Raw genomic sequence first — 25,678 nt, forward strand, 5'->3', positions numbered from 1 at the left:
TTTAAGCATTCTCGAAAAGAACCTGGTGTTCTTGAGTTAAGAGTTTAGCTATCAAGTCAGTTCAGGATCCCCAAACACCATTAGCTATGATGCTTTGGTAGAAGGACTCACAGTGAGACCGGGTTGGAAGACAGAAAAAAGTAAAAGGATGTAAGAAGGAAAAGAAGTCAGAAACATGATTTGATAAACTCAGAATTGCTACAGAGAATACTTTTTTTTTCCTAAAATCATCTCAAACAAGATGCTCCAGATAACAAGCTATGCTTACTTAGAGCTTGGATGTTTCCTAAATCTAATGAAACCACTTATGGTTTCACTTGAAGGGAATTCTTAGCCTGCTGTCATGGTTCTCTGTGGAAGGGAGTGGTGGTAGGGTTGTTTAGGCCTATAATACCACTACACCACAACAATGGGAGGTGAGGCAGGAGGATAGCAAATTGGAGGCCTGCCTCGGCCACTTACCAGGTATGTGTCTCAAGGTTTTGAAAATGCAAAAAGGCTTCAGGATATATAGTTCAGTACTTAGTGATACTGTGTTTGCCAAGCATAATAAGGCCAAAAATTCAAAAAGGTAATTCCCTAAGTTAATAGAAAGATGTACTGTGGCTCATATATTTACTTGATATTTTAAACTTAAATTTTGAGATTTGCTTATTAATCTTTAAGTCTTGTAGATTAAATTGTATGAACAATAAAAATACCTCAAGAAGCTCTTTATAATTTTGGAGGTATACTGTTCTTGTCCTAGATGAATTTCTGCCTGAATAAATTTTCTGCTTTTGATTCACGCTGGCTCACCTTGAGATTCATTCCTTTTTGCCTTCCCTAAGAGGAGGGAACTTCAGGCCCTGGTGGCAGTGCTAGGCTGTGTTTCTCTTTTGCCACTAAGAAGACTCAGAGCTGTTAACAGTCATGGATACAAGTCACTACAATGAAAAGATAGAGCTTAAGTTTGACAAAGCTGAAAGGCACGTAGGCAGTAGTTTGGCAGAGAACTGGAGCAGTTTTGTAGATAGTGTCCCAGTGGAGCAGGACCCTTCATTCTCTTAGCAGTGGCATGTACAAAGCACTGCAAGCCAGTGAAGCCCACCTGAGCCTTGGTTAGTGTCCAGGGTTTTACTGAGGGTCAGCCACCAGCCATGATATTAGATTTTTCATTGCTATGACAAAGTATCTGACAGAAATAAATTAAGGATTGCTATCCTTAGTCTTTAAGGAAGGGCTTATTAGTCCACTGAGTTTTAAAGGTTTTGGTTTCAAGTTGGGAAGGGCATGGCAGAACATCTTAAATGGGTCTTTCTGTCTGTCACTGTCTGTCTGTCTGTCTGTCTCTTTCAGGACAGTATCATCCATATTCAGGGCAGGTCCCCCCACCTCCACCCAAAACCTCCCTAGAAATGCCTTCAGAGGAGTGCTTTACAAATCTCTTAGGTAGTTCTTAACCTAATAAAGTTGATATAGATGTAGATTAGCTATCACAATCCATAGGCTTATAGTCTGCATAACAGCTGAGTTAAGTAAGGTCTTAACTGCCTTCATTCCAACAAACAAAAATAGATCTTTTCTGTGACTCACATTGTTAGTACAAACTATCTGGTCAAATTGGTACTGTGTGACCCAAGGCCTTACACATACAGAAACATTCTTATCAGAGAGCATATCCCAGAGGCTCAGCACTAACATCCAGTCGAGGACAGTTCTGAAGATATGCTGTTCTTGTGAACATGCTGGGTTGTTTATCTCAGGCCTGCTAAGTAAACTTTCTTGCATAAGCCATTTAGGAAGATAGCTTTCTTCTGGGCTGTTGTCTGCCCACTACTCTTTTTTTCTATATATAATGATCCTTCCTGGTCTCATCATTGTTGGCCATTCCTCCTAACTGGTCTTTTCCTTTGCCAGTGAGTAATTGAACTACCTATTATGTTGTTCATTCAGCAAGAAGTTTTGAATACTGCCCTTGGGCATAAAACCAACCATATGTTGTGGATTTCCAGGATGAATATGGGTCTCTGAATTCAAAGAAGTTATATTTTCTTAGGGGAAGAAGTAATAAAGTCAGCATTTCTGGTAAGCTGTGTATACTTTGAGAAAGCACTTAACCCCATTAGAGGATATGGTTGTGTTTGACAAATGATGTTGGTGACAGCAGACACTTCCATAAAGGGGTCATTCCTAGAGTTGAGTCACAAGATCTAATAGATACAATGGGCATATAACTAGGTTCCATGTGGCTCGAATATATAAATTGTTGCTGGAATAATCTTCCCTATACCAGCTGGAAGATACATGTCGTAGGGGTTGCACAGGATGAATGAAAAAAACCTGTGGCTCAATATGAATCTATTCCTGTTACTTCATTACCACAAATCTACTGAAATGGTGTTTCTAGCCTCTAATGGGTTTGTGGCACTTTTTTCACACATTGCTCTGAAATCACTTGTGAGGGGTGGGGTATGTGTGTGGATGTAATTGTGTAATTTAATACTAGGAACAAATGTAACTACTGTGTTTCAAATGGGAGGGCAAATGATTGCCTTATCTAGATGAAATTTTGTGGACTTTTTTCTAGGCTAGGTCAAAATTTCACTAAATTACCTTGGTCTCTATGTATGTGTAATTCTTGGACATTCTAAGGGTAATAAAGTTTGTTATTTGAACAGTGCATAAATTGTTACAGTAAAAAAATATAGTAGTAGTGGTGTAAATGTTGAACTTTTAAACTTAATCTTGGCACTATCTTCTTCTAATAAAATCTTATTCTCTTTCTCTAGCATTACAGTGTTTCTGCCACCTCTGTACAAAGGATAATTTTACCTGTGAGACAGATGGTCTTTGCTTTGTCTCAGTCACTGAGACCACAGACAAAGTTATACACAATAGTATGTGTATAGCTGAAATTGACCTAATTCCTCGAGACAGGCCATTTGTATGTGCACCATCTTCAAAAACAGGGGCAGTTACTACAACATATTGCTGCAATCAGGACCACTGCAATAAAATAGAACTCCCAACTACAGGTAAGTTGTTGCATTAGCACCCTTCCCTTTCTTCTTCTAAGATGCTAAAAAAAAAAAAAAAAAAAAAAGCTTCTAGACTGCCTACAAATATAGAACTGTAAGTGTTTACAGAGATCATCAAACCTGGCTTGTTGAGAGTAGAGGCAGAGAGTTACCTGTCCACAGTTGTAGATTTATGAGTAGCTAGGAGCCTGACTCCTGGGTGTGTGTTAGAGAAAGCAGTGCCAGGAGACTCTCAGTGAGATCTGCTATGTCTGCAAGGGTAAATTCTAGAATCTCATAGGACAACATGTTGTTAAGGGTTTTCCTTGCCTTGTCCTCAGTGAATTTCTCATTCCTTGTTTAGTGTACGTACATCTTAAGGCAATCTAATCAACAGCCTTTTAATGGGCAGAAATTGAGTGCACCAAACAGTCTAAATGTTTTCATTTTGTAATATTTACCTTTTTATGGTATGTAAATTAATTGTGTATGATGTCTAGTGGCACCATGTATTTAATAGTTTTAAAAAGATTCTAGAAGGCCTGGCGTGGTGACGCATGCCTTTAATCCCAGCACTTGGGAGGCAGAGGCAGGTGAATTTCTGAGTTTGAGGCCAGCCTGGACTACAGAGTGAGTTCCAGGACAGCCAGGGTTACACAGAGAAACCCTGTCTCGAGGGGAAAAAAAGGAAAAAAACCAAACAACCCACCACCAACAAAAAGATCCTAGAAAGGCTACAAAAATGGCTTAGCAGTTAAGAGTGCTTGTGACTCTTTCAGAGAACCCAAGTTCGATTCCCAGCACCCGTGTGGTGGCTCACACTGTGACTCCAGTTCATGGGATCTGATGCCCACTTCTGACCTCAAATCATGGATATGGGTGCACAAACATACATATAGGCAAAAACAACCGTACACATAAAATAATAGATAATAATAAATGGTCCTGGTATAGCTAATAATTTAAAGCTTAATGAATTAAATGGAAATTTGCCACTTTCTCCAAGTCCTGAATTCTTATTTTAATGGTCAAAGGAATATAAAATGGGAGAAAACCTGTATTAATGCTAGCAGATTTGATGGAAGAATGAATACTGCTCACAGGCCAAAACTATGAATAATTTCTGCAGTGTGTGTGTGTGTGTGTGTGTGTACATGCATTCATGTGAGTGCACCTATGTCAGAGAATACTTTGTAGGAGTTGGTTCTCTCCTTTGGTTCCTGAGGATCGAACTGAGTTTATCAGGCTCGGTAATAAGGATCTTTCCACACAAGTCATATTGCTGGCCCAGTATAAGTTTTAAGTATGGTGAAAAGGTCTCAGTGCATTTAACACTGTTTACTAAAAAAGGAGGAAAATGTTCAGATTTTCCACTTTATTCCAGTTTCTGGGCAGTAGAATATTATATATTGGTTATTCTTAAAGTAAGCCTTTTAGAAAGACTTTTTTTTTTAATACAAAGGTAACAGCTGTCTTCAGATAACTAATTAAGTATGCAGTATATAAGGATTTAAAATCCTTCCTGAAAGAATTTTTTAGAAATAGTTTTGTTTGATAAATGAATCTAAATGAAGATGTCAAGAATGAAAAAAGATTATAATATCATACTTTCCCTTCCCATTCCTCTCTCTAAACCCTTTCATACACTCTCTCCAATCCCTATTTTAAATTTGTGGTCTCCTTTTCTTCAATTGTTGACACATTTAGATATGTGTATAAATGTGTTTTTGAAATGAGTAAATATTAATTTATTTAGAGATTATAAGAAAATAAATGTAATTAAAAATGCAATTGGCAGCCGGGACACTTTGGGCTCGAACTTGGTGGACAGTCCTACGGTCCCCAAAGGATTCTCCACCTTCCAGGCGCCCTAGCATACCCAGGTTCTTAGGATTACTGGTGAGTGGAACACAACATCTGTTCCTACAGAACCGGGAGTTCCTGGGGCCAGCAGGAGCAGGGACACAGGAACCCCACCTAACCAGTGGTTCGGGTTCCTTCCATTTGGCACTGGTCTACCTTGATTTCGAACTCAGCAGACAGCCCCACGGTCCCCAGAAGAGGTACCACTTCCAGGTACACACCCAGGATCCTAGGATCCCAGGATCCCAGGGGTTTGGTCATACCAGGATCTCAGGATCTCAGAGGAAGCTTGACTGCCAAGAGCTCTGACACACCCAGAATCTCAGCATCACAGGATTCCAGAATCACAGGATCACAAAGAAAGCTGGACTCTGAGAAGTTCTGACTTAACTGGGATTACAGGAAGGACAGGCTCCAATGAGAGGGAAGGGAGCACTTGAGATAATCAGATGGCGGAGGCAATCATAAGAACAGAAACAACAGAAACCAAGGTTACTTGGCATCATCAGAACCCAATTCTCCCACCACAGCAAGTCCTGGATACACCATCACACCAGAAAAGCAAGATATGGATCTAAAGTCACTTATCATGGTGATGATGGAAGACTATAAGGATATAACTCCCTTAAAGAAATTACAGGAGAATAAAGGTAAGCAGGTAGAAACCCTTAAAGAGGAAACACAAAAATCCCTTAAAGAATTACAGGAAAACACATCCAAACAGGTAAAAGAATTGAACAAAACCATCTAGGATCTAAAAATGGAAGTAGAAACAATAAAGAAATCACAAAGGGAGACAACTCTGGAGATAGAAAACCTAGGAAAGAAGTCAGGAGCCATAGATGTGAACAGAATACAAGAGATAGAAGAGAGAATCTCAGGTGCAGAAGATTCCATAGAAAACATGGTCACAACAATCAAAGAAAATGCAAAATGCAAAAAAGATCCTAACCCAAAACATCTAGGAAATCCAGGACACAATGAGAAAACCAAACCTAAGGATAATAGGTATAGACAAGAAGGAAGATTTCCAACTTAAAGATAAAGGGCCAGTAAATATCTTCAACAAAATTATAGAAGAAAACTTCCCCAACCGAAAGAAAGATGTTATAAACATACAAGAAGCCTACAGACCTCCAAATAGTTTGGACCAGAGAAGAAATTCCTCCCGTCACTTAATAATCAAAACACCAAATGCACAAAACAAAGAATATTAAAAGCAGTAAGGGAAAAAAGTCAAGTAGCATATAAAGGCAGACCTATCAGAATTACACCTGACTTATCCCCAGAACCTATGAAAGCCAGAAGATCCTGGGCAGATGTCATACACACCCTAAGTAATAAATGACAGCCCAGGCTACTATACCCAGCAAAACTCTCAATTACCATACATGGAGAAACCAAGGTATTCTATGACAAAACCAAATTTACACAATATCTTCCCACAAATCCAGCCCTTCAAAGGATAATAAAGGGAAAACTCCAAAAGAAGGAGGGAAAATACTCTCTAGAAAAAGCAAGAAAGTAATTTTTCAACAAACCTAAAAGAAGATAGCCACATGAATAAAATTTAAACTCTAACAACAAAAATAGCAGGAAGCAACAATGTCTTTTTCTTAATATCTCTTAATATCAAGGGATTCAATTCACCAATAAAAAGACATAGACTAAAAGACTGGTTACGTAAACAGGACCCAACATTTTGCTGCATACAGGAAACCCAACTCAGTGACAAAGACAGAAACTACCTCAGAGTAAAAGGCTGGAAAACAATTTTCCAAGCAAATGGTCTCAAGAAACAAGCTGGAGTAGCCATTCTAATATCGAATAAAATCAACTTTCAACCTAAAGTTAGCAAGAAAGATAAGGAGGAACACTTCATACTCATCAAAGGTAAAATTTACCAAGATGAGCTCTCAATTCTGAACATCTATGCTCCAGATGTAAGCGCATCCACATTCATTAAAGAAACTTCAGTAAAGCTCAAAGCACACATTGCACTGCACACAATAATAAAGGGGGACTTCAACACTCCACTCTCATCAATGGATAGATCCTGGAAACAAACTAAACAGAGGCACAGTAAAACTAACAAAAATTATGAAACAAATGGATTTAGCAGATATCTATAGAACATTTTATCCTAAAACAAAAGGATATACCTTCTCAGCACCTCATGGTACCTTCTCCAAAAATGACCATATAATCAGTCATAAAATCGGCCTCAACAGATACAAAAATACTGAAATAATCCCATGCAGCCTATCAGATCACCACAGACTAAGGCTTATCTTCAATAACAACATAAATAATAGAAAGCCCACATACACATGGAAGTTGAACAACACTCTATTCAATGATAACTTGGTCAAGGAAGAAATAAAGAAATTAAAGACTTTTTAGAGTTGAATGAAAATAAAGCCACAACATATCCAAACTTATGGGACACAATGAAAGCAGTCCTAAGAGGAAAACTCATAGCTCTGAGTACCTCCAAAAAGAATCTGGAGAGAGCATATACTAGCAGCTTGAATGACAGAACACCTAAAACCTCTAGAACAAAAGGAAACAAATTCACCCAAGTTAGCAAGAGTGGTAGACTGCAGGAAATAATCAAATTTAGGACTGAAATCAACCAAATAGAAACAAAAACAACTATACAAAGAATCAACCTGGTTCTTTGAGAAAATCAACAAGATAGATAAACCCTTAGCCAAACTAACTAGAGAGCACAGGGACAGTATCTTAATTAACAAAATCAGAAATGAAAAGGGAGTCATAACAGAATCTGAGGAAATTGAAAAAAATCATCAGATCCTACTACAAAAGCCTATGCTCAACAAAAGTGGAAAACCTGGATGAAATGGACAATTTTCTAGATAGATACCAGGTACCAAAGTTAAATCAGGATCAGATTTAATGATCTAAACAGTCCCATATCCCTGAAAGAAATAGAAAGTCATTAATAGTTTCCCAACCAAAAAAAGTCCAGGACCAGATGGGTTTAGTGCAGAGTTCTATCAGACCTTCAAAGAGGACCTAATTTCAATACTCTTCGAACTATTCCACAAAATAGAAACAAAAGGTACTCTACCCAGTTCATTCTATGAAGCCACAATTACTCTGATACCTAAACCACACAAAGACCCAACAAAGAAAGAGAACTTCAGACCAATTTCCCTTATGAAAATCGATGCAAAATTACTCAGTAAAATTCTCGATAACCAAATCCATGAACACATCAAAACAGTTATCCATCATGATCAAGTAGGCTTCATTCCCAGGGATACAGAGATGGTTCAATATACAGAAATCTATCAACGTAATCCACTATATAAACAAACTCAAAGACAAAAAACACATGACCATCTCATTAGATGATGAGAAAGCATTTGAAAAAAATCCAATACCCTTCATGATAAAAGTATTGGAAAGATTAGGAATTCAAGGCCCATACCTAAACATAATAAAAGCAATATACAGCAAACCAGTAGCCAACATCAAACTAAATGAAGAAAGTTGAAGCAATCCCACTAAAATCAGGGATAAGATAAGGCTGCCCACTTTCCTTCTACCTATTCCATATAGTACTTGAAGTCCGAGCCAGAGCAATTAGACAACAAAAGGAGATCAAAGAGATACAAATTGGAAAGGAAGATGTCAAAATACTACTATTGCAGACAATATGATCATATATAGAAGTGACCCCAAAAGTTCCACCAGAGAACTCCTAAACCTGATAAACAACTTCAGCAAAATAGATGGATATAAAATTAACTCAAAAAATTAGTGACCTTTTTCTACACAAAGGATAAACAGGCTGAGAAAGAAATTGGGGAAACAACACCCTTCACAGTAGTCACAAATAATATAAAATGCCTTGGTGTGACTCTAACTAAAGAAGTGAAAGATCTGTATGATAGGAACTTCAAGTCTCTGAAGAAAGAAATCAAAGAAGATCTCAGAAAATGGAAAGGTCTCTGATGCTCATGGATTGGCAGGATTCATATAGTCAAAATGGCTATCTTGCTGAAAGCAATCTACAGATTCAATGTAATCCCCATCAAAATTCCAACTCAACTGAGTTAGAAAGGGCAATTTGCAAAATTATCTGGAATAACAAAAAACCTAGGATAGCAAAAACTACTCTCAACAATAAAAGAACCTCTGGTGGAATCATCATCCCCGGCTTCAAGCCGTGCTACAGAGCAATTTTGATAAAAACTGAATGGTACTGGTACAGTGACAGACAGGTAGATCAATGGAATAGAATTGATGACCCAGAAATGAACCCACATACCTATGGTCACTTGATCTTTTATAAAGGAGCTAAAATTATCCAGTGGAAAGAAGACAGTATTTTCAACAAATGGCGTTGGCTCAGGTGGTAGTTAGCATGTAGAAGAATGCACATTGATCCATTCTTATCTCCTTGTACAAAACTCAAGTCTAAGTGGATCAAGGAACTCCACATAAGACCAGAAAGAGTGAAACTTACAGAGGAGAAAGTGGGGAAGAGCCTCGAAGATATGGGCTCAGGGGGAAAATTCCTGAACAGAACACCAATGACTTATGCTGTAAGATCAAGTATCAATAAATAGGACCTCATAAAATTGCAAAGCTTTTGTAAGGCAAAGGACATTCTCAGTAAGACAAAACGGCAACCAACAGATTGGGAAAAGATCTTTACCAACCCTAAATCTGATAGGGGGGCTAATATCCTATATATATATATATATATATATATATATATATATATATATATATATATATATGTATACACATACATATACACACACACATATATACACATATATATATATGTGTGTGTGTATGTATGTATATATATATACACACATACATACACACACATACGTATATATATACACACACATACATACACACATACGTGTATATATATACACACATACATACATACACACACATACATACACACACATACGTATATATACACACACACATATACATACATATATATATATATATATGTATATATATATATATATATATACATATATATATATATATATGTATATATATATATATATATATATATATATATATATATATATGTATATATATATATATATATATATATATATATACATATATATATAAAGAACTCAAGAAGTTGGACTCCAGAAAACCAAATAACCCTATTAAAAAATAGGGTACAGAACTAAACAAAGAATTCTCAACTGAGGAATACCAAATGGTTGAGAAGCACCTAAAAAAATGTTCAACATCCTTAGTCATCAGGGAAATGCAAATCAAAACAACCCTGAGATTCCACCTCACACCAGTCAGAATGGCTAAGATCAAAAACTCAGGTGACAGCAGATGCTGGTGAGGATGTGGAAAAAGAGGAATACTCCTCCATTGCTAGTAGGATTGCAAGCTGGTACAACTACGCTGGAAATCATTTTGGTGGTTCCTCGGAAAATTGGACATAGTACTTCCAGAAGATCCAACAATACCACTCCTGGGCATGTACGCAGAAGATGCTCCATCTTGTAATAAGGACACATGCTCCACTATGTTCATAGCAGCCTTATTTATAATAGCAAGAAGCTGGAAAGAACCCAGATGCCCCTCAGCAGAGGAATGGATACAGAAAATGTGGTACATTTACACAATGGAATACTTAGTACTCAGCTATTAAAAACAATTCATGAAATTCTTAGTCAGATGGATGTGTCTGGAGGATATCATCCTAAGTGAGGTAACCCAATCACAAAAGAACACACATGATATGCACTCACTGATAAGTGGATATTAGCCCAGAAGCTCAGAATACCCAATATACAATTTGCAAAACACATGAAACTCAAAAAGAAGGAAGACCAAAGTGTGGATACTTCAATCCTTCGGGGGAACAAAATTCCCATGGAAGGAGTTACAGAGACAAAGTTCAGAGCAGAGACTGAAGGAATGACCATCTAGAAACTGCCCCACCTGGGGATCCATCCCATAAACAACCACCAAACCCAGATACTATTGCAGATGCCAGCAAGAGCTTGCTGACAGGAACCTGTTATAGCATCTCTTGAGAGGCTCTGCCAGTGCCTGACTAATACAGAAGTGGATGCTCACAGTCATCTGTTGGACGGAGCACAGGGTCCCCAATGAAGGAGCTAGAGAAAGTTCCCAAGGAGCTGAAGAGGTTTTCAGCCCCATAGGAGGAACAACAATATGAATTAACCAGTACTCCTAGATCTCCCTGGGACTAAACCACCAATCAAAGAAAATACATGGTGGGACTCATGGCTTTAGCTGCATATGTAGCAGAGAACGGCCTAGTCAGTCATCAGTGGGAGGAGAGGCCCTTGGTCCTGTGAAGGTTCTATGCCCCAGTATAGGGGAATGCCAGGGCCAGGAAGTGGGAGTGGGTGGGTTGGGAAGCAGGGGGAGGAGGGAGAGGATAGGGGATTTTCAGAGAGGAAAGTAGGAAAGGGGATAACATTTGAAATGTACGTAAAGTACCTAATAAAAAAATACAGTTGGCAAAATAGTCTAGAAAGGATGTGCATACACAATGTATTAATATCCAGTGCTGGAATGCAGAGGTTGAAGAATCCCAAATTTGAGACCAGCCTGGATGAACTATGGTGATAAAACCCCGTCTCACAAAAAATTGAGGGAAAGAGTTAAAAATTTATAAATAAGCAAATAGAATAAAAAACAAAAGTAAACAAAGGAAGTCTTAGGCTTTAAAAAGTTGGTGGAAGGGCTGGTGTGATGGCTCAGTGGGTAAGAGTACCCGACTGCTCTTCCAAAGGTCCAGTGTTCAAGTCCCAGCAACCACATGGTGGCTCACAACCATCCGTAACGAGATCTGACGCCCTCTTCTGGTGTGTCTGAAGACAGCTACAGTGTACTTACATATAATGAATAAATAAATCTTAAAAAAAATAGTTGGTGGAAAAGTATATAATAAAATATGAGTCTGAAGCTTTGCAAGGAAGTTGATAATTTGTAAAAACTTTATTAACTATATTTATATATATTTCTTCTGCTATAATCCTGCAGTAAACTTGGAATAAGAAGAAAAGACCAAAGTGCTTTATAAAAAAATGAGTTATTAGAAGTTGTTTCAAATAATTGTTTACTTTTCTTGTTTACCTGAGGTGACAAGTGGGGAAGGAGGTCTAGAAGGGGCTTAGCTAATGAACCCAATGGTGAACTATAAGATAGGCTGGGGATACTCAGGAAGAGTGAGAGGGTACTGACAGCTGATGGTCTGACAAAGGAGACCAGGGAGGGAAGCCCTGTGTGACTAAATGATAGTAGTGGACACGGGGGTGGGGGTGGAGGGATATGGAGGGTTTGGGAACTGTGAGTGCCACCTACAGTGTTTTGTTTCTCTTGATGTTTATTTCATTGGAGGACCTTTTTCAGAAAAGCAGTCAGCTGGCCTTGGTCCTGTGGAGCTGGCAGCTGTCATTGCTGGTCCAGTCTGCTTCGTCTGCATTGCACTTATGCTGATGGTCTATATCTGCCATAACCGCACTGTCATTCACCACCGTGTGCCAAATGAAGAGGATCCATCACTAGATCGCCCTTTCATTTCAGAGGGCACCACCTTAAAAGATTTAATTTATGATATGACAACATCAGGGTCTGGATCAGGTAATGTTATTGTTTACCTTTTTCTTAAGTCTTAACTCATTTTTCCTATTTTATTTAATTAGTTGGTTGGGGCATTTGGCTTAATTTGTTAAAACTTTGGAATAGTATGAGTACTATACAGGATTGCAGCCTATTGAAAACTGTTGAGCTTGCTGTCTGACTGGATAGTTTAATATAGATAAATTGGAACTTGGTTTTACCATTGAAACAAGTCACAGATGTATAGGCTTCCACACATCCTCCCCTATATAACTTGAGCCTGGGAGGTAGAAAGTTGGACACCATTCTTACAAAGATAGAGCTGCAGCTAAAAGATGCATCTGCCATTCTGCAGCTCTGAGACTGTTCTGGAATTTGGAAGCTGATTAGCCTCTTTAACATGATACAAAATTGTTGTTTTAATAAAAAGTGTGTGTGTGTGTGTGTGTGTGTGTGTGTGTGTGTGTGTTTGCACACACATGCCTGCCAACCACAGTATCCATGTGGAAGTCAGAGGACAACTTGAAGGAGTCAGTTCTCTCTCTCCTCTGTATGGATCCTGGGAAACAAACTCGTGTTAGCAGGCTTGGTGGCAGATGATCAGACCAGTCTCGTTTATTGTTTAAAATTAAACTATTGCATCTTTAGTAACTTTTTACATTTAAAAGAAAATTTCAAACAAAGAAACAAAAATAGTAGTCCTGTGAATGAATGTTTGTTTTTCTTGGCTTTGTTTGTTGATTTTTGTGGACTCAGAAGTAGACTGGCTGATTGTCAGGATCATGCTGAAATAGATTTTAGCATAATAGTATTTTGCTTTTAGACCAAAGAGAAAATACCTTTTTTTCCCTTGTCTGTGGTTTGGAAGAAGACTAAGAGAAGTGTGCCTCCTTTACAGTTTTGGACTTTAGGGCTGGAGAGATGGCACAGTGCTTAAGAGCACTGCTGTTCTTCCAGAGGTCCTGAGTTCAAATCAAAATACTCACATGTTGGCTCTCACTGTCTTTAACTAATCTCTGGAACCAATGCCCTCTTCTGATGTGTAGATAATGCATATAGACAAAATACCTATATGTATAAAATACATAAGTAAATTATAAGAAAAACAATTTTGGAATTTGATGTGTGGCTAGCAATCAATAGGTTTAGACTCTAACACATGCTCTATGACTTTGGTCAGTTCATATTTCCTCTTTGTTTTTGTTTGTTTGTCTTTAAGCTTATAACTTGCATTTTTATTTGATATTTTCTTTATTTACATTTAAAATGTTATCTCCTTTCCCAGTTCCCTTCCCAGCCCCGAAGTCTCCTATCCCATACTCCCTCCCCCTGCTTCTATGAGGATGTTCACCCACCCAGTCACTCCCGCCTCACCACCCTAACATTCCCCTACACTGGGGCATCGAGCCTTCAGAGGACCACGAGCCTCTCCTCCCATTGATGCCTGACAAGGCCATCCTCTGCTACATATGCAGCTGGAGCCATGGGTCCCTCCATGTGTACTCTTTGGTTGGTGGTTTAGTCCCTGGGAGCTCTGGGGGTGGAGGGGGGGAGGTCAGGTTGGTTGATATTGTTGTTCTTCTTATAAGGTTGCAAACCCCTTCAGCTCCTTCAGTCCTTTCTCTAACTCCTCCATTGGGGACCCCATGATCAGTCCAATGGTTGGCTGAGAGCATCCACCTCTATATTTGTCAGGCTCTGGAAGGCCTCTCAGGAGACAGCTATATTAGGCTTCTTGGCATCTACAATAGTGGCTGGGTTTGGTGACTGTGGGATGGATCCCCAGGTGAGGCAGTCTCTGGATGGCCTTTCCTTCAGTCTCTGCTCCACACTTTGTCTCCGTATTTGCTCCTATGAGTATTTTATTCCTCCTTTCTTTTTTTATTTTTTTAATAATCATATTTGGTTTATTTTTTATTTTTTTTATTATTTTTATTAAATATTTTCTTCATTGACATTTCAAATGCTATCCCCAAAGCCTCCTATACCCTCCCCCCGCCCTGCTCCCCAACCCATCCACTCCTGCTTCCTGGCCCTGGTATTGCCCTGTACTGGGGCATATGGTATTGCGTAGATTATTCCTCCTTCTAAGAAGGACCGAAGCACCCACACTCTGGTCTTCATGAAAGGATTCAAGACATTGCCGTGTAGATGATAGTTGAGTTCTAACATAGGCCTGTTTATTTGCCTTTGAAATGTAACTATATGAATTGGAGCATGGAGTTACTCTTCCTCTTTCTATGACCCATGCACTTGTAGGGCCATCAGGAGTTGTTCTGTTGCCTCAGAGCTTCCCTCTCCTTTCAGACCTCTCACTGCAAAAGCTTATAGGTCAGAGCTCAGTTGTGTTTGTGTCCACATTCTTCTTCTCCTCCTCCTGTAAGTAAAGCAGTTACTTGATTCATCTTTCTAAAATCAGATTTTACAGCCATTTTAACCTATTCTTGGTTGTGTTTCAGCCTCCTATTGGTCATTGAGGGACCTTGTATTTAGAATTGTTTATCTTCTGGTGACAACTTACCTTTTCTTCCACTGACATTCATATGCTCATGAGTGAGACTGGTACCCAAAAGATACCTTGTTCCTTTCTTTCATCTGCCTCTGTTAAATCTCTCTCCACAACCCTCTTCTTTATTCTCTCCCCTTTTGTCCTGACCCTTAAAGGAAAAGTTCAGTTTACGTCCCCCAATCTCTAGGCAGGTGTCTCTGGATTCTTTTTCAGTACTTACTATTTTTTTTTTTCCACTTTTGTGGGTAGAAAGGCAAAAGTCTTTCCAACAAGGCAAAGGTTAAGGAATAGTACTTGCCTGTGGGTCTCCATTGTGGACTGTCAGGGGTGAGACAGGGACTGTTGATGATTTATGCTGTACTTATTTCTATATTTAGGTTTACCACTGCTTGTTCAAAGAACAATTGCCAGGACCATTGTGTTACAAGAAAGCATTGGCAAAGGTCGGTTTGGAGAAGTTTGGCGAGGCAAATGGCGGGGAGAAGAAGTTGCTGTGAAGATATTCTCTTCTAGAGAAGAGCGTTCATGGTTCCGAGAGGCAGAGATTTATCAGACTGTAATGTTACGCCATGAAAATATCCTGGGATTTATAGCAGCAGACAACAAAGGTCAGTGATGTTGTCTTTCGTGTGTGTGTGTGTGTGTGTGTGTGTATGTGTGTTTAGGATGTTGGATATCTTCTACAGTCAGTCTCCACCTAATTTTTGAGATGGTTCCCACTGAACCTGGAATGCATCTGTGTGTCTAGACTGATTTGCTAGAAGCTCAGGATCAATTGCCCAGCACTGAGATTGCAGGTATGTACTACCACATCTGGATTTTACATGGCTGGGAATCTGAGCTTAGGTGCTCATGCCTGCATGACAGGCATGCCGCCAGTTAAGCCATCTTACTAGCCCCATCTCCTTACTCTTAGTGGAATGTATCAAAGTCTGGACGTGCTTTGTTTTTACAGAGATGACAACTAAATACCGTCATATTTAGTGAGAAACAGTAAGATCAATTAGGGCAAATACAGTCTTTTAGACACAGAACTTTGTTAAGATTTTCTTCATGACAGTATACTTTAAATATAATTTTGTATGTCATTGTGCACATGTGGAAGTCAGAGGACAACTTGTAGAGTGTTCCTTCTACCATGGGGGTTCCAGGGATTGCACTGGCAGCAAGTATCTTAACCCACTGAGCCATCTTGCAGGCCCATGCAGTGGATTTCTAAGTTTTTTATTAATTTGTAAAGACCCATAAAAATGTCATATACTTTTGCTGTTTTAAATCTGGCTATTAGTTGAGTATAGTCATAAGATAGAAGGAAAATACTATAAACTTTGGTTTTTCAGAATTTGATGTGAGACCAGGAAAACATCTTCCCTGCCACACCCCCACTGCTTTGTTTTATAGGACATCTCAGCAGCATGGATTAGTTCTTCCTTTCCTCTCCCTAGTACTGGTGTTAGTAGGACATCTCAGTATAGACCTGGTGCTGGGTTAGTAGGATATCTCAGTATAGACTAGCCTTCCCCAATTCAGTTCTGTGATTTAAGCCCAGGGCCTGCCTTGCACATACTAGACAAGTGTTTTACAACTATGCTGTATCTCTACTCACAATGGCTGGCTGGCTGGCTTTCCCTCCCCTCCCCTCCCCCTCTTTCTTTCTTTCTTTCTTTCTTTCTTTCTTTCTTTCTTTCTTTCTTTCTTTCTTTCTTTCTTTCTTTCTTTCTTTCTTTCTTTCTTTCTTTCTAACTTTACATCCCAATATCAGCTTTCCCTCTCCTCCTAGTACCTTCTCATGCAGAGCCTACCCCCATTCCTCTCTCCCTTTTCCTTTGAGAAGGGAGAGCTCCCCTCTAGATAACAACCTCCCTGCCCTCCCCATCATCAGGTCACAGCAGGACTAGGCACATCCTCTCCCACTGAGGCCAAATAAGACAATCCATTTAGGGGAAAGGAATCCACAGTCAGGTAGGCAGTATATTCAGAGAACCCTTGCTCCTGCTGTTGGGGACCAAGCTGCTCTTCCGCTACATATGTTCAGCAGGCCTAGGTCCAGCCCATGCTAGCTCTTTGGTTGTGATTCAGTGTCTGGGAGTCCCCAGGGGTCCAGGTTAGTTGACACTGTTGGTCTTCCTGTGGAGTCTCTATCTCCTTTGGGTCCTTCAGTTCTTCTCCCACCTCTTCCATAAGACTCCCTGAGCTCCATCTAATGCTCCGCTGTCGATCTCTGCATTTCTTTCCATTGGCTGCTTGGTAGAGCCTCTCAGAGGACAGTTATGCTAGGTTACTGTCTGTAAGCACAACAGAGTATCATTGACAAAATAGCCTTATTTTTGAGGAAAATAACAATAACTTGCCAGTGTATTGTGTTCTGATCTGGCAGGAGTTAAATACTTCCTCATTTCTGTAAGGAAGTACAAGTAAACCTGAGAAGGAGTTTCTCCTAAATTGCCTTGCTGCTAGAGCCACGTGAACACTACAGACAATGTCTTGAAAGTATGAGATAAGGTCAGGGCACAACACGCTCAAGAAGCATGGATGCTGCAGGTGACTGACTGCCAACAGTGACCTTAGACCCTGCTTCTTCTTTTTGGCTTCTGTTAATACCTTTATGCCACAGTGTTCCTCTTCTGATATCTGTTGTGAACTTACATTGTGACTCAACTTTTGCCACCCTAATCAAATAAACATATCTCCTGCCTTCCTATTAAAAACGAACAGTGAGGGGCTGGAGAGATGGCTCAGAGGTTAAAAGCGTTGGCTGTTCTTCCAGAGAACCTGGGTTCAGCACCCATGTAGCAGCTTACCACTGTTTGTAACTCTAGCGCCAGGGTTCTGACACCTTCACACAGACACACATGCAGGCAAAGCACCAATGTACATAAAATAAAAATAAATAAATCACTAGAAAAATAGCAACAAAAATCACAACAAGTGTCATTTGTGGCTTGGTGAGAGAGGCTTGCAGTGGCCATCTTTCCCTTTTCTAATGTCAGGTGGTTACTCCTTTTTCTTTTTTCTTTTTGGCTTCTCAGTATTTTCAAGTTTATAGTATACCATTAGATTTAGAGGCTCTATTAGTTAACATCTCATTACTATGACAAAATACCTTTGGGAAGGAAGGGTTTCTTTTGTTTCCTATCTGAAGGGATCATGATGGAAGGCATGGTGACAGACTGTAGCCTGAGGCTGGTCACACTGCATCTGCAGTCATAGGGGCAGCCATGAAGTAGTGCTATCCATCTTAAGGGTGAGTCTTCTCACCTCATTTAAACTTCTCTGAACAACCCTCACAGTCACACCTAGAGGTTTGTCTCTGAAACATCCTAAATTGCAGTCAAGTTAACAGTTAAGATTACCCATTCCAAAGGCTGAGGCCGATCGGTTTTGTTGGTTTCATAAGTAGACACTAGCTGTGTTGTGAACTTAAGCTGTCTCATTAGGACTCTTATGTGTGATTGTGGGAGGAACAGTAATGGGTGGTAGGTAGTGATTATCAGTGGCTCCTAACAATTCAGTATCTAATTTAAAAACAAGCAAAGTAGTAATCACAGTCTGTCTCCTTGGCTCTTACTTTCTTCTGTTTTGACACTAGGTATCTCTCCCTCTTCCAACTGTTGAAATAACATTTTTTCTTAGTATATTGTTTCTCTTTCTCTCTCTCTCTCTCTCTCTCTCTCTCTCTCTCTCTCTCAATCTCTCTCAATCTCTCGATGGCCACAACTGGCATTGAGCTCATGATCTTCCTCACTCCATGTCCCAGTGGTGAGGTTTCAGTGTGCCGCTATACTAGCCTACTCTTATTTCCTACTATTTTCTTATTTTCTTATTCTTATTCTGATTGATGTGTAAGAAAGCTCTGATTCTACAATAGTAATTGTTCACTAAAAGGGCTTACCCAGATTTGTGATTTCAAATTCTACAATGGTGGTGACTCATTTGCATTTGAATTTTAAACCTCTTTCAGGCTTCTATTAGGCATGTTTCAAGTTACAACCCACAAGTGCAAACCACTGAACCTGTTGTGCCCTGAAGTGCCATTTGTTCAAACTGCAGTCAAGTGGATGCTGTCATCTGGTGGTCACAATGGGAACTAACTGACCTTACTACTGTTTTCTTTATTAGGTGTACCAGGCAGAACCTAGGCTTTCCATCCCACTTCTCTTTTTCTTCATCTTCATCCTCTTGATTTGGTTACCTTTGCCTAGGCCAGCCTTAAACAAAAATAGATAGGTAGGTAGGTAGGTAGGTAGGTAGGTAGATAGATAGATAGATAGATAGATAGATAGATAGATAGATAGATAGATAGATAGATTGTTAACTATAGGTATGTGAGTATATCTGCATGCAGGTATGTGTGATTGAGTACTGGTGCCCAAAGAGGCCAGACGTATAGGTTCTCCTGGGCTGGTATTGTAGGCAGTTGTGAGCCTGATACGTGTTCTAGGAACTGAACTCTGCTCTCCTTATGGCCAGTATTGGTTCTTAAATGCTGAGTCATCATTTAAGTCCGTTATGCAGCTCTCTCTGTATGAGCAATCTCTTCCTTCTTCCTCTCTTCTTAGATACTTCAGGAAATCTCCCTTTCCTGTCGTGTTCTCTAGCTGTTGTGCTTTTGAATCTTTCAGAACACAGTTATGGTTTACAGATAAGAATGTGAGCTAGTGGTGTACACATACCAAGAAAAGAACTTTAGAGATGCATGAAGAACAGTTGAGAAAAGAAAAGAAAAAAACTACAACAAACATAAACAAGCCAAAAAAACAAAAGAAAACCAACCCCTAGAATCACTAATCTCTTGTTCTTATGCCTAGCACTGATGTATAAGGACTGTGCGCTAACTGGTTGTGCAACTGGAGTTCCATCTCTTGAGTTCTTTTGGCAGAACAAGAAATACTTTGCATGGGGCTAAAGAGAAGACTCAATGACTAAAAACACTCAATGTTCTAGAGAGCCCAGGTTCAACTCTAAGCACCTGCATGGTGGCTTTCAACAGTCTCTATGTAACTTCAATTCCAGGGGATATATTGCTCTTTTCTGGCCTCCCTGAACACCAGACACACAAGTGGTAATTTTGCCATACATGCAGGCAAAATACTTGAACATAAAATTAAAAAGAAAGAAAGGACTCTTCCCAGAGTATGAAGCCCTATTATTTTTGACACCCTCCTCTCCCCCAACCCCCACCCCCGTTTTTTTGTTAGGTTTTGGTTTTGGGTTTTTGCTTTTCTCCCAAGATAGGGTTTCTCTATGTAGCTCTGGATGTTCTGTAACTCACTCTAGAATAGACTGGCCTCCTGCCTCTGTCTCCCAAGTGTTGGGATTAAAGGTACATGCCAACAAAATATAGATCTCATTTATATTTCCTTTTTTTTCCCTTTTGTCTGTAGCTGTAGGGAACATCACATTTTAAATTTTCATATGGCAAACATTGTATTACCTACTTTAAAAAGAAATATAGTTCTGTATTCTCTTTAAATATCTTAAGAGTCTTCAAAGTAAGTTGTTCTTGTATAAAAGAAGAAACATAGGCCCATTCAAAAATATGTCTGAGTCCATGTAATCAATAACACACAGACCCTGGGTTCCTGCCTGGGTCAGTATAACTTGTTTTAGTTATGTTTTTCTATTACTGGGGTAAAACACTATGACTAAAAGCAAGTTGGAGACATAAACATTTATTTCAGCTTACATTCTCAGTCATAGTTCATTTCAAAGGAAGTCAAAGCAGGAATTGGAGGCAGGAACTAAAGCAGAGACCATGAATGGACAATTTTTATTGCTCCCCCCACCCCCGACTCCCTCTGGCTGGCTCAGGTTGCTTTATTTTAGCACCCAGGACCACCAGTGTAGAGGTGGCATTTCCCACAATGAGTACTCCCCATGGTTTATTAATCAAAAAAGTACACCCCAGGCATGTCCATAGACCACTTTAGTGGGGACATTTTCTTTGTTGAGTTTCCTTGCTTCCTAATGACTCTAGCATGTGTCAGGCTGACATAAAACTAGCCAGTACATGACTTAGGGTGTATATTTTATTGAATTGTGTTGTTTCTTGTTTTCCCATCTACTTCAAAGTTAAATTGCATTTACTGAACCAGTGTAGCCTAGGAGCCTGCCAACCTTAATGTTACATTTCAGATGCATGTATCAGTTTACCAAGGAACTCTTAGCACCCACATTTCAAGTTGTTTAGGTTCCAAATCACCTTGTACAGTGAGGTTCAGTCCTAGTCTCTTTAGCCTTCTCTTTCAACACTTTAGTTCCTGTTTTAGCATCAGAGGTTTTTCTGAGAGAGCAGCATTGAAATTATGATCATCTTGTCTGGCATCTTTGAGAACTGTACAGTCTGTCACTGAAGCTTGTCAGTTCTCACCAAAGCTTACTTCAGTTTTGTCACATGCTATTGAGGTCATACTTGGCTCCCCAGAAGTTTCTTATCTTCACTTGCTGCTGCCCTTCTTCCTCCAGAGCAACACTGAGTGTGAACTAATCCAGCCCAGATGCCTTAGGCACTAAGGAGTCCCAGCTCTGCTACTATCTCTGTAGGTTGAGGAAATGAACACTGTTGGAATATGATTCCTTTTCTCTTAAATGGAGTTATTTATCATTGCTTTATCTCACAAATAGGGGGTATACTCTGAGGATCTGAAATATATGCACATAAAAGTATAGAAAAACTATAAGAAAATATGGAAGGAATTCATGCAAAGTTAAGGTGGCGTCATGTTGCAGGTGTGTGTTCAAGAGCGATAGTGAAAAGTACTGACAGCTCGAGTGAGCTGCAAGTTTTGAGCAGCCTGACTGAAATGTATGTGTTCTGACGTGCAGACAATGGGACATGGACGCAGCTGTGGTTGGTGTCAGATTATCATGAGCATGGATCCCTTTTCGATTACTTGAATAGATACACTGTTACTGTGGAAGGAATGATCAAGCTTGCTCTGTCCACAGCAAGTGGTCTTGCCCATCTTCACATGGAGATTGTTGGTACCCAAGGTAACACTTTCTATAGTTCTGTTATTTAAGCTTATGTTCCTGTGTGTATAATATATATTCAGATCGTGAAACCTAACTGGAGATATGTAGCTTTTTAAAATTTGAATGTTTTTTCCAATGAAAATATAAGAAATCTGAAAGTTTACTTAGAGATCAACAAACCAACAACTTTTTCACCTTGATTTTTTATTTTTAGTTCTTAGATTTATGTTTTCTGAAGATTTAAACGATTTCTTCCCTTTCGACACAGTGGTTTGCTGAGTTTAGTAGTAGTCTACTTGTTATAGGTGATGTAGCTCAAGTGCTTTCACACTGGGACTAGTGAGGCTTTTGGACCTCAAAGTGAATTGTGAATGGTATCTCTTGTTTAGCAGTCATTTCTAACTTTTGGTTTTCTAGGAAAACCAGCTATTGCCCATAGAGATTTGAAATCAAAGAATATCTTGGTGAAGAAAAATGGAACCTGTTGTATTGCAGACTTGGGACTTGCTGTGAGACATGATTCTGCCACAGATACAATTGATATTGCTCCAAACCACAGAGTAGGCACTAAAAGGTAAACTTAGGAATAAATGGTCTTTAATAATGGTTAATGTTACCAACCCTCCCCCCCCCCCAAGATTTTCACATCTGTATCTCTTCTGAAGCTCAAACTTGGTCCTTTATTAGATTGTTCACAAGCTTTTAGGGTCTTTGCTACTCGGAAGCCTAGTTACTTAACTTAAAAACAAGCCTATTGATAGACAGCCCTTCCAGAAAGTATTATCATTAATTAGGTTAATTGTAAGAATAATAATAACCAATAGTAGTCTAAATCCTTCCTGTTTCTGTACCATAGCCATATTTTCTGTTGTCTTTCTTCCATAGAACATTTGTGTATGCTGTCCTAAAACATACATCCCTTAACATACTGTGTCCTTAACATCCTTGTATACCTCAAGGAACCCTTTTCTGATCCTCGGGACCCTTACACCTTCCTGGTGCAGCATAGTGAGTGACTCTTTGAGTCATTTGCTGTAATTGTGTTCTCACATTATGTTTTAACTGCCCCTTTGTGTGTCTGGATCTGTGTAGTCCATTGGCTTGCAAGAAGCTTAAGAGGCCTGTGTTCCAGGTACTTACTGAAGTGCCTAATCCACTTTCATAAATGTTTGTTTCAGTCATTTATCCTCAAAAGAACCTCTGTAGATAGATGTCATTACTATTAACTCAGAAGAGAAAAACACACTATTAAGGTTTAGTAATGTGACCTACTTCATATGACTGGCAAGCTGAGATGTTGGACTTAAAATCTTACTGTGTTTAAAAATTGCGTCACAATATTTCTTCAAAACTTTGAACTTGGAAAAAGCCAGCAACTTTAGTCAATCTGAATTGTATTTATAGTTTCTGGGTTGCTGGGGACTTGGAGAACTCATGACCGGCTGAGTGAGCCTCAGTAGTGGTCTGTAGGACCTGTAACTATAGCAAATTTCAGAGCTGGGCAGTGGTGGTGCACGAGGCAGAGGTAGACAGATCTTGGAGTTTAGGCCAGCCTGGTCTACAGAGCAACAGGACAGCCAGGGCTACACAGAGAAACTGTGTCTCAGAAAAACAGAAAGAAGGAGAAAGAGAGAGAGAGAGAAACTTACTTACTTCAGAACTTAGTGCCTTTTCTCTTTCATTTTTCATACTGTTTTGGTGAGAAGACTTCCAGTTCCAAATTTGTGGTTCCTAAATAGTCCGTGAGGGTGGTGTACATTAGAGTATTTGTAACAGGCACAGCTGTTCTCTGTGTGTCTTTCATAAGCCATGATCAGAAGACAGATGGCATGGAACTGCCATTTCAGCATTTCATGGGATTTAGTCAACATCATTAATTTGAAAACCAGTTTAGATACTTAATATTTTGCTTGCATTTGATATGATCCCAGTCACGTGTTATTTTATGTATGTCTGTATAGGGAGGTGTCTAAAAGGACTTTTTAGATTGTTTGTTTTTACTTTTGGTTTTGTATTAGGCTGAGAACTTGTCAGTGTGTGCTCAAAACACTGCCTCTTAGGCTTAGGTATCCTGGCTAGGACTTAGGACTTCAAGATTTTTAGACAGTGAGAGATAAGAGTATATTTGGTATTATAGCAAATAGGACATGTTATTTACAGACACAGGCAGAAGGAAGAGATTTGTATCTTAAGCTAGCCTTGTGGGATTCACATTTTCTTACAAGAATATATCCATGCATCCAGTGAGAAACTGCAATCACAATGAGACCCATGTGTTGACACAGTAAGGGGGTGATTTTTTTTCACTTTGCTCCTTATATACTTGGGAAAATATTTTTGTAGGAAGTGTAAATCATTTTTTTAAAACACAATAAAAAGAGAAAAAAATTCCTGTGTTTGGTAGTATACATCTTTAATCCAGGTGTTTATGAGGCAGAGGTAGGTGGATCTTTAAGTCAGCCTAGTCTATATAGTGACACAGACTGTGTATCTGTTTTTTCAGACGGAAAAGTGTATGAAACAGCTCAAAAGAAATGTGCTTTATAATTGACTACAATGCTGACTTCGTTTTTTAGGTACATGGCCCCTGAAGTTCTAGATGATTCCATAAATATGAAACATTTTGAATCCTTCAAACGCGCTGACATCTATGCAATGGGCTTAGTGTTCTGGGAAATTGCTCGACGCTGTTCTATTGGTGGTAAATCATTGTCCTTTCCTCAATAGTTTGTCATGAGAAGTTAGTCCAGAGTTGTTTTCTTTTTTCTTAACTGAAACTATAGTGGGCAGTCTGACAGGTGACCACTGAGAATGCCACAGAGAACAAAAGATCATCCGGCCAACACACAGTTTATCCAGCTGTTTCTCCTGCTGTTTTAGTCTCAGTGTCAGAACCCAGCCTCTTGCTATCATCTTGCTTATTTGAAAGGATACCTGAGAAACTGTTTCTAGTATGGACTTGGCTAAAAAGCCTTAAAAACAAAACCAACAAGAAAACCTTTTTTTAAAAAACGACTATTATTGTTTTTGTACAGCTTGATGATTGAAGATCTATATAATGATAATTGCATTAACATTGCATGCTTTTTAGATTGTTTGTTTTTACTTTTGGTTTTGTATTAGGCTGAGAACTTGTCAGTGTGTGCTCAAAACACTGCCTCTTAGGCTTAGGTATCCTGGCTAGGACTTAGGACTTCAAGATTTTTAGACAGTGAGAGATAAGAGTATATTTGGTATTATAGCAAATAGGACATGTTATTTACAGACACAGGCAGAAGGAAGAGATTTGTATCTTAAGCTAGCCTTGTGGGATTCACATTTTCTTACAAGAATATATCCATGCATCCAGTGAGAAACTGCAATCACAATGAGATCTCATCTTCTGACTAATCGACTTATAGTCAAAATCTCAACCTGGTCATCATAGCACACAAGGCTCAAAGTTGTCCTGGTTTCTTTTTCTGTTGCTGTGATACATACTCAGTCAAAAGTAGTATCAGGGAGAAAGGGTTTATTGTGACTTACAGTTCCAGGTTACAGTCTATCATTCAGGGATGTCACAGTGGCAGGAGCCTGAGGGAGCTGGTCATATCACATCTACTGCCAAGAGCAGAGACCAGTGAGTTCGTGCTTTCTCTATTTTATACACCCCAGCATCCCTTGCCCAAGGTAAAATGAGTCCTCCTGTGTCAATTCTGTTAAT

General features: G+C 39.3%; 1 protein-coding gene and 1 long non-coding RNA gene across 7 annotated transcripts in view; one reads left to right on the forward strand and one right to left on the reverse strand.

The window, feature by feature from the left end:
* Positions 1–5,169, reverse strand: part of Gm32435 — a 33,833-nt gene extending 28,664 nt beyond the window's left edge. The window contains exon 1 of one of the 3 annotated variants that reach the window (XR_881259.3): positions 5,084–5,169. This is a non-coding gene — a long non-coding RNA (predicted gene, 32435). Of the gene's footprint in view, positions 1–798; positions 1,315–5,083 lie in introns of those variants that run through there. The other 2 variants (XR_881257.2, XR_881258.3) reach the window with 2 other exon arrangements.
* The window catches only part of Tgfbr1 (transforming growth factor, beta receptor I), a 61,705-nt gene that overhangs the window by 27,756 nt on the left and 8,271 nt on the right, over positions 1–25,678 (forward strand). Inside the window, exons 2-8 of one of the 4 annotated variants that reach the window (XM_030253397.1) lie at positions 1,936–2,067; positions 2,772–3,017; positions 12,270–12,512; positions 15,378–15,608; positions 21,826–21,993; positions 22,393–22,549; positions 24,552–24,676. In XM_030253397.1, the coding sequence (XP_030109257.1) occupies positions 2,882–3,017; positions 12,270–12,512; positions 15,378–15,608; positions 21,826–21,993; positions 22,393–22,549; positions 24,552–24,676 (1,060 nt within the window). In that variant the 5' untranslated portion in view covers positions 1,936–2,067; positions 2,772–2,881. Of the gene's footprint in view, positions 1–1,935; positions 2,068–2,771; positions 3,018–5,238; positions 5,513–12,269; positions 12,513–15,377; positions 15,609–21,825; positions 21,994–22,392; positions 22,550–24,551; positions 24,677–25,678 lie in introns of those variants that run through there. The other 3 variants (NM_009370.3, NM_001312868.1, NM_001312869.1) reach the window with 3 other exon arrangements.

This window comes from Mus musculus, chromosome 4 (assembly GCF_000001635.26).
Source record: "Mus musculus strain C57BL/6J chromosome 4, GRCm38.p6 C57BL/6J".
NCBI classification, from domain to species: domain Eukaryota; kingdom Metazoa; phylum Chordata; class Mammalia; order Rodentia; family Muridae; genus Mus; species Mus musculus.